At 34.6% G+C, this 12,010-nt stretch overlaps 1 protein-coding gene across 1 annotated transcript in view; it reads right to left on the bottom strand.

Moving 5' to 3' along the window:
* Positions 1-441: 441 nt before the first annotated feature.
* The window catches only part of LOC134282935 (autophagy-related protein 2 homolog B-like), a gene marked incomplete at its 3' end in the record, with an annotated part of 53,521 nt that continues 41,952 nt past the window's right edge, over positions 442-12,010 (bottom strand). Inside the window, exons 19-31 of the mRNA XM_062765359.1 lie at positions 7,792-7,934; positions 7,364-7,518; positions 5,139-5,296; positions 4,797-4,929; positions 4,238-4,464; positions 3,891-3,971; positions 3,491-3,597; positions 3,127-3,219; positions 2,847-2,920; positions 2,466-2,716; positions 2,097-2,205; positions 1,620-1,846; positions 442-701 (exon numbers count right to left, since the gene is read on the bottom strand). Of these exons, the coding sequence (XP_062621343.1) occupies positions 442-701; positions 1,620-1,846; positions 2,097-2,205; positions 2,466-2,716; positions 2,847-2,920; positions 3,127-3,219; positions 3,491-3,597; positions 3,891-3,971; positions 4,238-4,464; positions 4,797-4,929; positions 5,139-5,296; positions 7,364-7,518; positions 7,792-7,934 (2,018 nt within the window). The remainder of the gene's footprint in view (positions 702-1,619; positions 1,847-2,096; positions 2,206-2,465; positions 2,717-2,846; positions 2,921-3,126; positions 3,220-3,490; positions 3,598-3,890; positions 3,972-4,237; positions 4,465-4,796; positions 4,930-5,138; positions 5,297-7,363; positions 7,519-7,791; positions 7,935-12,010) is intronic.

The raw sequence follows: 12,010 nt of genomic DNA on the forward strand, positions 1-12,010 counted from the left end.
GGAAATTTTTAATGGTGAGTTTCCAAAGAATATAGAAATTATGAATTTATGAATTTATACGGAAATAATTACAAATTCTGTCCTGTTTGAAATTAAAGTGCAGATGAACAAATATGTAATATAAATCTTTTATAGCCAACTGACAGACAACAGCAAAGCAATTTGCCTCCCTTCTTTGAAGGAGGGCATTATAAAAATTTTTTTTTCATAATTTATAAATGTACATGTATATTGGATTTCTACTTATTATTACACTATATGTGCATATTATACAACATACATGTACTTACTCAAAATCTCTACAATATATACTAAATTTTATAACAAAATAATTTCCATTTAGATATTCAAAAGTTGGATTGTTGGACCATCCATACTGTTCTTGTATTACGCTAAATACAAAACACTTTACAAAAATATCATGACATATGAAAAACTTACCCATAATCCACCATTTTGCGTGACATCACAACCTCTTTTTCCACTGGTTTACGTGGTGCAGGTTTATCACAGAAGTCACTTCCACCAAACATATACCACACAATGGTCAGTTCCTTCAGAGTGTACCTGTACTCAGCGCTGGGATAGTTGTCGGGGGCCTTCAATAAATCTGTTTTACCATGTGGCTGACTGAAATAATTATCCTTTATTTCTATAGGTTCATCTGTAAAGATCTTCACTTCTGGTCTTCCATCCCTTGGCTAAAACATGGAAGAAACATGGGTGAAAGTTGTATGAAGGCAGTGTTCCTCAATGTGCAACAACAATTTTGCTTTACACACTACACATATACCAATTATATAACTATTTTTCTTGAAAAGCTGTGTCTACAAAACCAGAAGTCTCTTTCAAGACTGTAGCTCAACTGGTTTGTACTTATAACAAAGGAAGAGAAAAGTGGCCATTGGGATTTGAAACTTTACAGCAGCAATGAATTTATAATAATGATGATTAAATTTAGACATTTTGAAATGTGCCATGTTATATTGAAATCAGATCCAAATCCATGGGCACATAGTTTCAGCTTTTTTGGCCCAGTGGTTTTAAAGAAGAATTTCAAAGATTTTTCCTATAAATTTCTATGTTTTGAACCATGGCAACACCGTTCATCAAAACCAAAAACCGATGAATTAAATTATGTATCTTAATGTAGTCTACTTGTGTGCCAAGTTATATTGAAATCAGACCAAAACTGTAGGAGGAGTAGCATTTTGAAAAATTGTTTACAGACAGATGGACAGACAGCTAGACAGACGGACGGACGACGGAAACCTTACTATCGCATAAGCTCTTCTGGTCTCTGACCAGTAGAGCTAAAAATCTAACCTTGATTCAACATCACATCATACTAATAATGATACGATATTTAAAATTCATTTCAATTCGAAGGATTCAAAAGTTATTGCTGGATATATTTTTTGGATACCAGACAGATGAACAGACAAACAAACAAACCAATTCTTCCAAAAGAGTTAATTTGTTAATTCTTTTTCTTTTAATTTTTTCCAATTTATTTTCAAACTTAATTGACCCTTGACTAAAGAACTGAGCAACTTCCAGTGGGACCCTAACCCCTATGCTCATCAAACCCTTAACAAAAATTTTCTTCCTATACATACAGCGATGCCTAGCCCAGGGTCATCAATGATACAGAAATCCTCCTCCTCATCGCTGAAGATATCAGTCCTCTCTGACACCGCGCTACTGGTCACCGACTCAGCGTGGGCCGTTATCACAATCGGTCGCATCATCCCCGCCGGGGGGACCTCTGTATCCGTCAGATCTCCAGGGGGGACAAAGAACACCTGCGTTTTGTTTGGACTTTGTTTAGAGTTTTCAGATCCATCTGAAAGAGAAATAAAATGAACATGATGAGTCCATGTTCTCTATGGTCATGTATTTCACTAACTTCAGATAAAAGACTTTTCTGCTTTTATTAATAATAAAATTTATACTCCTTTTGGAATGGTGCAATTAAATTTTTCTTACCAGATCTATTTTAAACCCAAAAGTATAAGCATAGCATTTGAATATCTGATTCAAATGGAATTCCATTTTCTAAACAGGATTAATTACTAGAACAAGACAGGACTTACCATTATCTGATCCCGATCCAGATTCCTGCATGGCGTCCTCCAGATGACTAGAAAGATTCTCCAGTCTTGATTCACTCAGATCCTTTTTCTTGGACTCTTCCTCAATAGACTTAAAAATTCACAACATAACACTAAGGCATGCATTTATATCTTGATGTTTATAGAGTTAACCTCAAGGCCTTTCAAGAGTTTATAAAATTAACTCTTATAATGAAATACATGTAGAATTGATTCTTGTATTTTTTAACACAAACATTTTTTTAAACATTATACCAGAATTTCACCATTCTTATTTACTCCACCACTTTCTAATCATTAAAGCTGGCATTTTATTCAATACATGTACAAACACATGAAATAAAGCCCTACCTCTTCTTGTGACATCATCTCCAGATCCAGACTCTGTTGCTTTATGTCCGTCTCCTCATGCTCCTTCAGGTCTCCATCATTGGCGAAGTATCGGATCAGTTCAAACAAGGCTTTACAGGAATCGGAGCAGGTCCTCAGGTTGATCCTGTTTGTCCGCAGTCGGAGGTCTGTCTTGGGAAACTTCTTGTCTTTACCGTCACTGCTCCTCAACTCCAGCTCAAAACTCTCCACATCCAGCACACACACATAATCTATATATACAGAAAAATTAAGCTATATAATTCATAATGAACACTCTGAATCTCTGCACAAAACCAATACAGTCAAGCCTTAATTGTTATTCCAAACTTGGTGGGGCCAGGGAAAAATCTTTGAGATTACCTTTCTTAAGATTAATAGCAGCTTCTCTACATTTCTTCTGAGACAAATACATTCCAGCATCCTCCAACACAAATCTGCAAGTATCAGAAAAGTGTACTTACATGAGTCAAATCTACATGTAGATTAATTTTGTAAAAATAAGAACATGCACATGAAAGGCATCTAGATAATTTTGAATGTATCTTTATACATATACCGTACTTTCTTTCAGGAATACAAATGTATAAACACTTTTAAACAGTATGTATTTATATTATTTTGTTGAAAACATTATGTGTACCTAAGAAGTGAGGTTTGTGAGTTGGCCACTATATTACTGGATATACTGAAGTAGTTAGCTGTCACAACTCCTCTGGTGGGTATATGTAGTGGTCTGAAAAGAAATTAAAAATTAATGCCATTTTTGGTAACCCCTCATTAGTTATGACACAGAGTTATTCACCTAAGAAAATTATTATCTTTAATATTTTTAAACTCTGATTTGGTATTAGAAAAAAAAATCTAAAGAAAATATTACAACATAAATGTGTATTTGCATGTAAGTACATGTATACTCATTTAATCATTTAAATATCTCTTTATTTTTCCAGCCATCCATCAACACTGGTTACTGGGGGGGGTTAAATTTAGAAATTAACCTTTACCTGTAGTCTACACCACAATCCCAGAGATGAACATGCAGCTCTGTCAAAACTTTGGGAGTAACGTAACCCAGGATATCATAGTCCTTCACATCTAGGAAATCCATCATCTGTAATATACAAATGAAGAATGAGCTGAACAAGTTCCACAATGAGTAAACATTTTACAAGTTAGGATATTTTTTTTTTCATAAGAGTTATAATATTATACATGCAAGTTAAATTCACTTTCAAAGCACATGCGGTATATAAATTAATGTACAAAATTCCTTATTTTTAGCAGAAAATACATACAGTACAGTGAAGCAATACATTATATTTATATGAAAATCTCAGAAATCCTAGGTGAAGAAGATCAGTAAAAAGAATCTTTGTAACAAATCAAACCCAGCTTCTCTCTAACCTGTGAGATCCAGCTCATGCCTGTATCAGCCATCTTGTGTCTCAGTGTGGCTCCTGTTACCCCAACAGCTACTGTGAATTCCTACAACAAGAAGGGAAATTGTAATGAAAATAATTTATACTGTCTAAACTGTACACTATGATTTGACTGACCCATTTTTTGTTGCTAGTCCAAAAATCATCCTGCCATTAAGTCTGCTCTTCTTATGACCTCTCAACACATTGATAACATTTATACTTATTAACATTCCAATTGTTCATCACCCTTCCCCCCTTCAAGATAGGAGAGCAGTACTGATATTTGACTGACCCATATTCTATGATACACTAATGAAGCATGCTTCTGACCTTGATTTTCTCGTCCCTGGTCAGGTCACTGAGTGGCGTGGAGTCCAGTTTTATTTTGATGGCTACTGACACCATGTCCCTGACCTCTGACTCGATATCCCCGGTCTGGTGACACTGTATACCAGGCTCAGATCTGTATATAATACAACAGTTCTCCAGGTGGGCAGGGATCGTCTCAAAGTCTAAGTTTCTTACTTCAAATTCTTCCTTTTTATCTGGTACAGCAGCTACAAAATCATAAAATTGTATGTTTCATGGGCCGAGTTTAGATATGCTCCATTTTAAGGCATGGTGAAATAAACTTTTTATATTCAGATCAATTACCTTATACTTTATCTACTGCATAATGCATATTTTTGACAAATAATCATAATGCTCAATAAATTTATTACATGAAATTTTTTCACTGGCTAATCACTGTTTAATGTTTCATAGGATTTCATGTTGATATCTTTCTGAGGTATGAACATAAAAGCTAGGTTAAAAAAATATCAAAGAAAACATTCTGGAACTTTCATCTTTACAAAAAATTTCGAACTTGGTATTAGCAATAACATACCATTATGATACAGTGTAGCCTTGTTACAGTAAAAACAAACATATTGAAGAAGTGGATTTCCTTGGTAACTGGATGCAACAAACAGATTGGCATCCTTAACGATACCCATGACTTCACCATGAGACTCCTCCACCTGGAAAATTTGGCAACAAAAATTATCCATAAATACCCCAGGTAGACTCAATTCAAATACCCAGGTACATGGGTTTAAATTTTTGTAGCAATAATAATTAGAAAGGAATAGCTAAATGTTTTCTACAACACTATGATAATACAGGTACTTGCTATATGCATGATATAAGTCCAACTTAGCTAATAAATCCCTTATTTTTCTATACCTACCTTAGAATCAGTAAGTGCGGTTATTTTCCCTTTGTCTATTTTAAGTGACAGACACAGTTTACTGGGACGGGATTTCTGGTTCGCTGTCCGGCGAGGATGTCTGCTGTCATGGATACTATAGTAACCAAAGCTACTATCCTCCTCCTCTTCTGAAGAGTCTTAAACATAGGTAATCAGAGATTACAGAGCTCATCTCAACGAATGTTGTCTTTAAGTAAGGCAAAGTCACACAATTAACCAACAAAAAGTATACATTCCAAAAATGAAAATATTTTTAAAAGCAATTTTGATCCGATACTTTGAAATAGACCTACATAAAAAATTTAAACTACTTCTTCTTCATGAAAATGTAATGAAAATCCAGCATCTGAAGCAAATTTGAGAGTTTTCATCTCTTGATGCAGCATTTGTGCAAGTTTGGTTTATACAATTTTATATAAGCCTTATAGTTTTTGGTAATAGACCTGCAACCATAACTTTTACCTTGTCTATTATCTGAAAAATGTATGTCCAATTCAGCATCTGAAGCAAGTCCATTAGTGTGCATCCTTAGATGTATCATCCATGCAAGTTTGCTCATTATAGGGCTCATAGTTTATTGGAAATGAAACATGCATCAAAACTAACATTTTCACTCATCCTCAAAAAGTAGGTCAGATTCAGCATCCGAAGCAAGCCTGGAAGTATGCATCCTTAGATGTATCATCTATGCAAGATTGGTCATTAAAGAACTCATAGTTCCTTGGAAATGAAACCTGCACCAAAAACTTTTAACTAATCACTCAACCGTAAAATGTAGGTCAGATTCAGCATCCGAAGCAAGCCTGGTAGTGTGCATCCTTAGATGTATCATCCATGCAAGTTTGGTCAACATAGGGCTTAAAGTTACTTGCAAATGAAACCTGCACCAACAACATTAACCTGTTCGCTCAACTGGAAAATGTAGGTCAGATTCAGCATCCGAAGCAAGCCCGGTAGTATGCATCCTTAGATGTATCATCCATGCAAGTTTGGTCAACATAGGGCTTATAGTTACTTGGAAATGAAACCTGCACCAAAAACTTTAACCTGTTCACTCAACTGGAAGATGTAGGTCAGATTCAGCATCCGAAGCAAGCCCGGTAGTATGCATCCTTAGATGTATCATCCATGCAAGTTTGGTCAACATAGGGCTTATAGTTACTTGCAAATGAAACCTACACCAAAATTTTAACCTGTTCACTCAACCGGAAAATGTAGGTCAGATTCAGCATCCGAAGCAAGCCCGGTAGTATGCATCCTTAGATGTATCATCCATGCAAGTTTGGTCAACATAGGGCTTATAGTTACTTGGAAATGAAACCTGCACCAAAAACTTTAACCTGTTCACTCAATCGGAAAATGTAGGTCAGATTCAGCATCCGAAGCAAGCCCGGTAGTATGCATCCTTAGATGTATCATCCATGCAAGTTTGGTCAACATAGGGCTTATAGTTACTTGGAAATGAAACCTACACCAAAAACTTTAACCTGTTCACTCAACCGGAAAATGTAGGTCAGATTCAGCATCCGAAGCAAGCCCTTATATGCATCCTTAGATGTATCATCCATGCAAGTTTGGTCAACATAGGGCTTATAGTTACTTGGAAATGAAACCCACACCAAAAACTGCACCAAAAATGTTAACCTGCTCCAAAAACATTAACCTGGTAATTCCTTTGCTGAAATTGCAGCATCTGAAACTTTGTCTGGTACAATAAAACACACTAAAACCATATTCCATGCATGTCTAATCAGTATAGGACACAGAAGTAATTAAAAAGAAAACTGCTCCAAAAAACTTAACCTGGGACGCCGATGCCGACGCCGACACCGACACCGACGCCGACGCCGAGGGTATCACATAAGCTCCCCCCAACTTCGTTGAGGTGAGCTAAAAATAGTATACAGAAATATATTGTCTGGTATATTCTCTATTTCTTAAACAAGTGTTATGTGATGAATGTACCCTAAGAAAACAATTTCTGCTATTTTGCAATGCAATTTTTTTTTTAAATTTAAATTGATCAACAACTTGAATTACTTATCAAGCAATATTTAATACACAGATCCAAATTTCTGGATGAAGATGAAACTTGATCCACATTATAATGACAGTGCTACAAAATTTGGCTGTAAGGCCTAATGGAAATTTACTATCAATGACTTAAGTCAAAACAATATTTTTTCCTTATAAAATTGTCTTACCATATTGTATGGCTGACTTTGCCAATGAGAAGTTCTCCTGAAGCACCTGGGTGTAACAGCTAAGGTCAAAAGGTTGTATAGACCCATGACCCTGATCCTGTGTGTGGATTGGTGATGGGGCCATTGGTTCCCATAGTAACAAGTCATTGTTTAACCTGCAACAGACATTGTAAACATATAGAATTACATATGATAGTGAAATGCAATTGTAGGAATATGCTTATACATGTAGTTGCATCTTTCTACAGATGTATTTTCTGACTAAATATTCTACTGATAATATTTTTAAAATAACATACTCTTCAAAATGAAAGAAAACTTACCTAGCTATTCATATTACTTTTTTAATACCGGTAGGTTTGATATGAATTATCTTCAATGGCAAAGAAAAAAAATGAAAATATTTTACTGTTGCTTAATACATTTACCTATTATACAAAACTTCAAAGAACTTCTGGTCTGGAATGTACAGATTGACGAGGGGTAAAATCAGCTGGACCAGGGTAAGACAACTGGAGGAGGCTCTCTCCTGGAAGTCAGCCATGTCATCTCTACTGCCAGGCATCACCATCTGAAGGGAAGGGACAACGGGTTATAAATCAAAACTGAGAGGATTGACTAAAATTGAACTGACAGATTATAAAATAAAGGACAAGTAAAAAAAATAAATGTGGAAGAATTAGGGGAAATTACGGTAATCTACTCCTATTGAGAATGGAGCAATATGCCATGCTTTTATGTTAAATACAGATATGCACACAGATGAAAATGTAAATGTAAATCCCCTGATAGAAGAAATTTCAGAAAGAGACTTCAGATTTATGGTGAAATGGAATATATGTAACTATGATACATATATATACACATGAATCTTTCCCAGTAAATATCAAATTTTTGATACACATTGTACAATCTGTCAAATCCACATTCTGGCACTTAGAAACTGAAAAGTATAGGTACAAAGCTGATTATCAACAGAATTACTTATAATTGTTAGTTATATGGAATGTACATGTATAAAACTGCACATGTAATTGCATGTATCAAATTAGTCAAAAAGCATAATATAGTAGTTATTGTAAATGGACATATCTAGTAAAATACATGTATTATATATACATATCGGTATGTATTTAACAAATGAAATGGCCTACTGTTCTTGTCTTTGTTATTTCTGCTATTTCAGAGGGAAAGGGTATTTCCCAAGATGTCTAAAATAATAAACATAAACCATAATCTTTTCAATCTAGAATCTAAAAATCAAAAGAGCTCTCTACTTTTTTTTTTACATATCACATATCTTAATTTATTGTTTTGTTTACTTTTATAAAGTGTTGACGTCTGGCAGATAATTTTTTTTTTGATTCAGAATCAATTTAAGATTTTACCAAACACTAAACTTTATTTTTTTAAACAGTGATCCATTTATTAACAATATGGCACCAAAGAGTTAAAAAAGTTGATTCAGCTAGTATTTTATTCGCACAATCTACAGAACTTTCTCTACTAAAAACAGCCATTCTTTCAAAACAAATTGTTTTCAAATACCTGTAAACAGATTTTGTGAAAAATTCTTTTTTACTATAAAAATAGGCAAAACTAGATGCTGTCATGAGACAGTAATACCCGCACTATGGTGTTTGCCTCTAAATACACACTCCTTCATATTGGACTTTCCAAGGAAGAAGTCAAAATAATTCTATAATTATCACCGTACATGTATTCGTCAAATTGAACATAAAATTTTCAGGTGACCATATATGAGCCTCACATTTTGAATACTTAATTCATTACCAGTCTGAAATAACAGAATTTAATTAATGATTGAAGTAAATTACTTAATTAGATTCAGATAAATATTTTGCCCATAATTTGGAACTTTTTAAATTTACTTTCTCAACGACATATTATTTTAGTAATAAGCGTTTTTGATGAATTTATCAAAATGTGCAAACTGATTTTAGTACTTGGTCGGGAAAAAAACCCGTTGAAAATACAACCCGATTAATTTGTCAATGCCTATCTCCCCCCCCCCCCCCCCCCCAACACACACACTCCCTCACCCTCACATTTTTTAAAAATAGACCTAGATGGCAAAGTTATGTTAAAACATAGTTTATTATGATAGTTTGAAATTTGTTCTTGTACTAAACAGTTTTACGTGTGAACATCTTATTTTCTACATTCACAGTGGGTTTGCGTCACCCATTATCATATTTATAGATATCACCTCTCGGCACACCTCGGCCGATTCATACTGGCAACGGAATCAGCAAAGGTTTGTCGAATGAGATTATTTAGCACATGTATGCTGACGATGCAGTGTGGTCAGTTAAAATCATTTGTGTTTTAATTGGATTATATGGATTATATTTCATGAATTCGTTGTCACGACCTATGACATTCGGTAAGTACAAGATTTAGTATAGATTGCATAAAAATAAATAAATGCAAATGGTTAGGTTGAAGTTCAAAAAGGGTCAAAGATCATCGCATGCCACAGTCGACAAATTTCACATTGTCAAGTTATCTCCCGTTGCGGACATTCAGTATATACAGGCGCAAATCCAGAATTTTTTTTTCAGAAAGGAGAGGGGGGTGTCACACCTCAGTCAAAAAAATCAGCCCAAGATTTCCTGAGAAGCAAATAAAAAATAATAATAATAACAACTAGATACGATCTCGTTGCGAGCAACGAGAGGTCTTCCGTCCGATTCAGGAAAAAAAACCTAAAATTAAGCTGAAAAGTGATTCAAAATTTTGGTCACAAGGAGGATTGAACTCAGGTCGCCAACGTGAATGCACTTTTTTTTCTCTTTTATCCCTAACGCACATACCATTATGCTATAATTTGGAGCACTGCTCTAAATATACTTTTGTATACTTTTGCAACAGTACATTTGTCTAAGAATTATAAAAGGCGGACCACTATTCATAATTTCGCGCTAAACGCCACGAGTAAATATTCGCGCCTTTTTTTTGGACTGATCTATCAAATAGGTGTGATAGCTTCAATGCAATTAAATAAATAAAACGTTCTTATGGCTTTATTTTATTTCGACGTTAAGAAAGTATATTTAACACATTTTACACATTCCATATCGTATTTAGCCCAGTTACACTAAAGCAGTGAAACGGAAATTAAGTTTCAAGATTGACACTCAATTGCAACGTACTACTACCTGAAAGTCCAGGTAATTTTTCACATTTCATGTATCCTTATGTCAGAATGGTTCAATCAAACGCTCAGTTGCCTCCATAAACCCCTACTCGTGAAATGGCGAAGTAGACAGAGACAGCCGCCATCTTGGGCCCGCTTCAGATTTTCAAATATTAATATCTAGAGTTCAGATTAACCAATACTAAAACAACTTATATAGTAAGCATCAATGGAAAGGTCACTATTAATATTCCAAAAATAAATGAAAAATATTGAAGAACAAAAAAGTTAGAAAATGCACTTTTTTAAATTCGCATCTCCTAACGACAGGAAGTATTGACGACGAACGAAAGGTCGCGTCCTGGATAGTGAATATCACGATCTATAATCCCTGAAAGTTTCATGTTGATATCTTCTACCGTTCTTGAGATTAACCGTAGACAAAATGTCATTTTAAATTCAGAAAATGTCCCGTAACTTGGCACCAGAAGAGAATTTTCAAAAAATCTCTCTGAAAAAATAACTTCAGATAACAACACATAATTTCTGTAAATTTCATGAAAATCACCCAGTAGTCTTGAAATCGCGTGCACAAAATTTAGTGTACGGAAAAATAATAATAATAATAATAATAAGAAACAATAGAATCACTAAAGGTCTTCCGTGAAGATGGAAGACCTTAATGATGGTGGAGTCCCTGTTTTCTAAGGGGGAGGATGTCCAAAGTCATTTTTATTCTCTACAGTACTACAGTACATAGTCTTATTTAAATAACTGCTACATTGTAATTCCATGGGGGGGGGGGGGGGGTGTCTGATCTCCCTAGCCACTGACTCCCTGTACCTGAAATGACAATTGATCTTATGACTCCATAATAGTAGAAAATTTTTTCATTTGACTATATATACATATTTTGTTTCCTATGTTTATGTAATAAACTATTATATTATATATTATATATTATATATTATTTCATAGGTAAATTTCTTTTGGCAAAACCTTTTAATGGGTACCACCAATTTTGACCTCTTGATCTCTTGACCTTGGAGTTTGACCCACTTTAACAAGAAAAATACCTTAAACTTGGCCTAAGTTTTGAACAGGTGGTGCTAGGACTTTCATGCTCTAACATGTGTAATCATTGTGAACTTTCAACAGGTATAATTATTTTTGACCTAGACCTTAGAGTTGAACCCAATTTAACTTTAACCTTGGCAATAACTTTTGAACAGGTGAGGAAGTTCTAGGGATTTCTCTCTTTTTTCACATGTGTATTCCTTGTGACAAGACTTTCCCTTCGATACCAACAATTTTGACCCTTTGACCTTGACCTTGGAGTTTGACTTACATTTGAGAAACTTCAACCTTTGCGAAAAGCTGCCATAACAGTTGCTGTCACAACAAACAAACAAATTACTAAAAAAACACAGTATACATGTACATATTTTATATTCAACAGATATACATCTGGTCATATCTCTAGTTCT

Source organism: Saccostrea cucullata, unplaced genomic scaffold (assembly GCF_032062105.1).
Source record: "Saccostrea cucullata isolate Sc308-1 unplaced genomic scaffold, CSIRO_AGI_Scuc_v1 ctg647, whole genome shotgun sequence".
In the NCBI taxonomy this organism is placed as follows: Eukaryota; Metazoa; Mollusca; class Bivalvia; order Ostreida; family Ostreidae; genus Saccostrea; species Saccostrea cuccullata.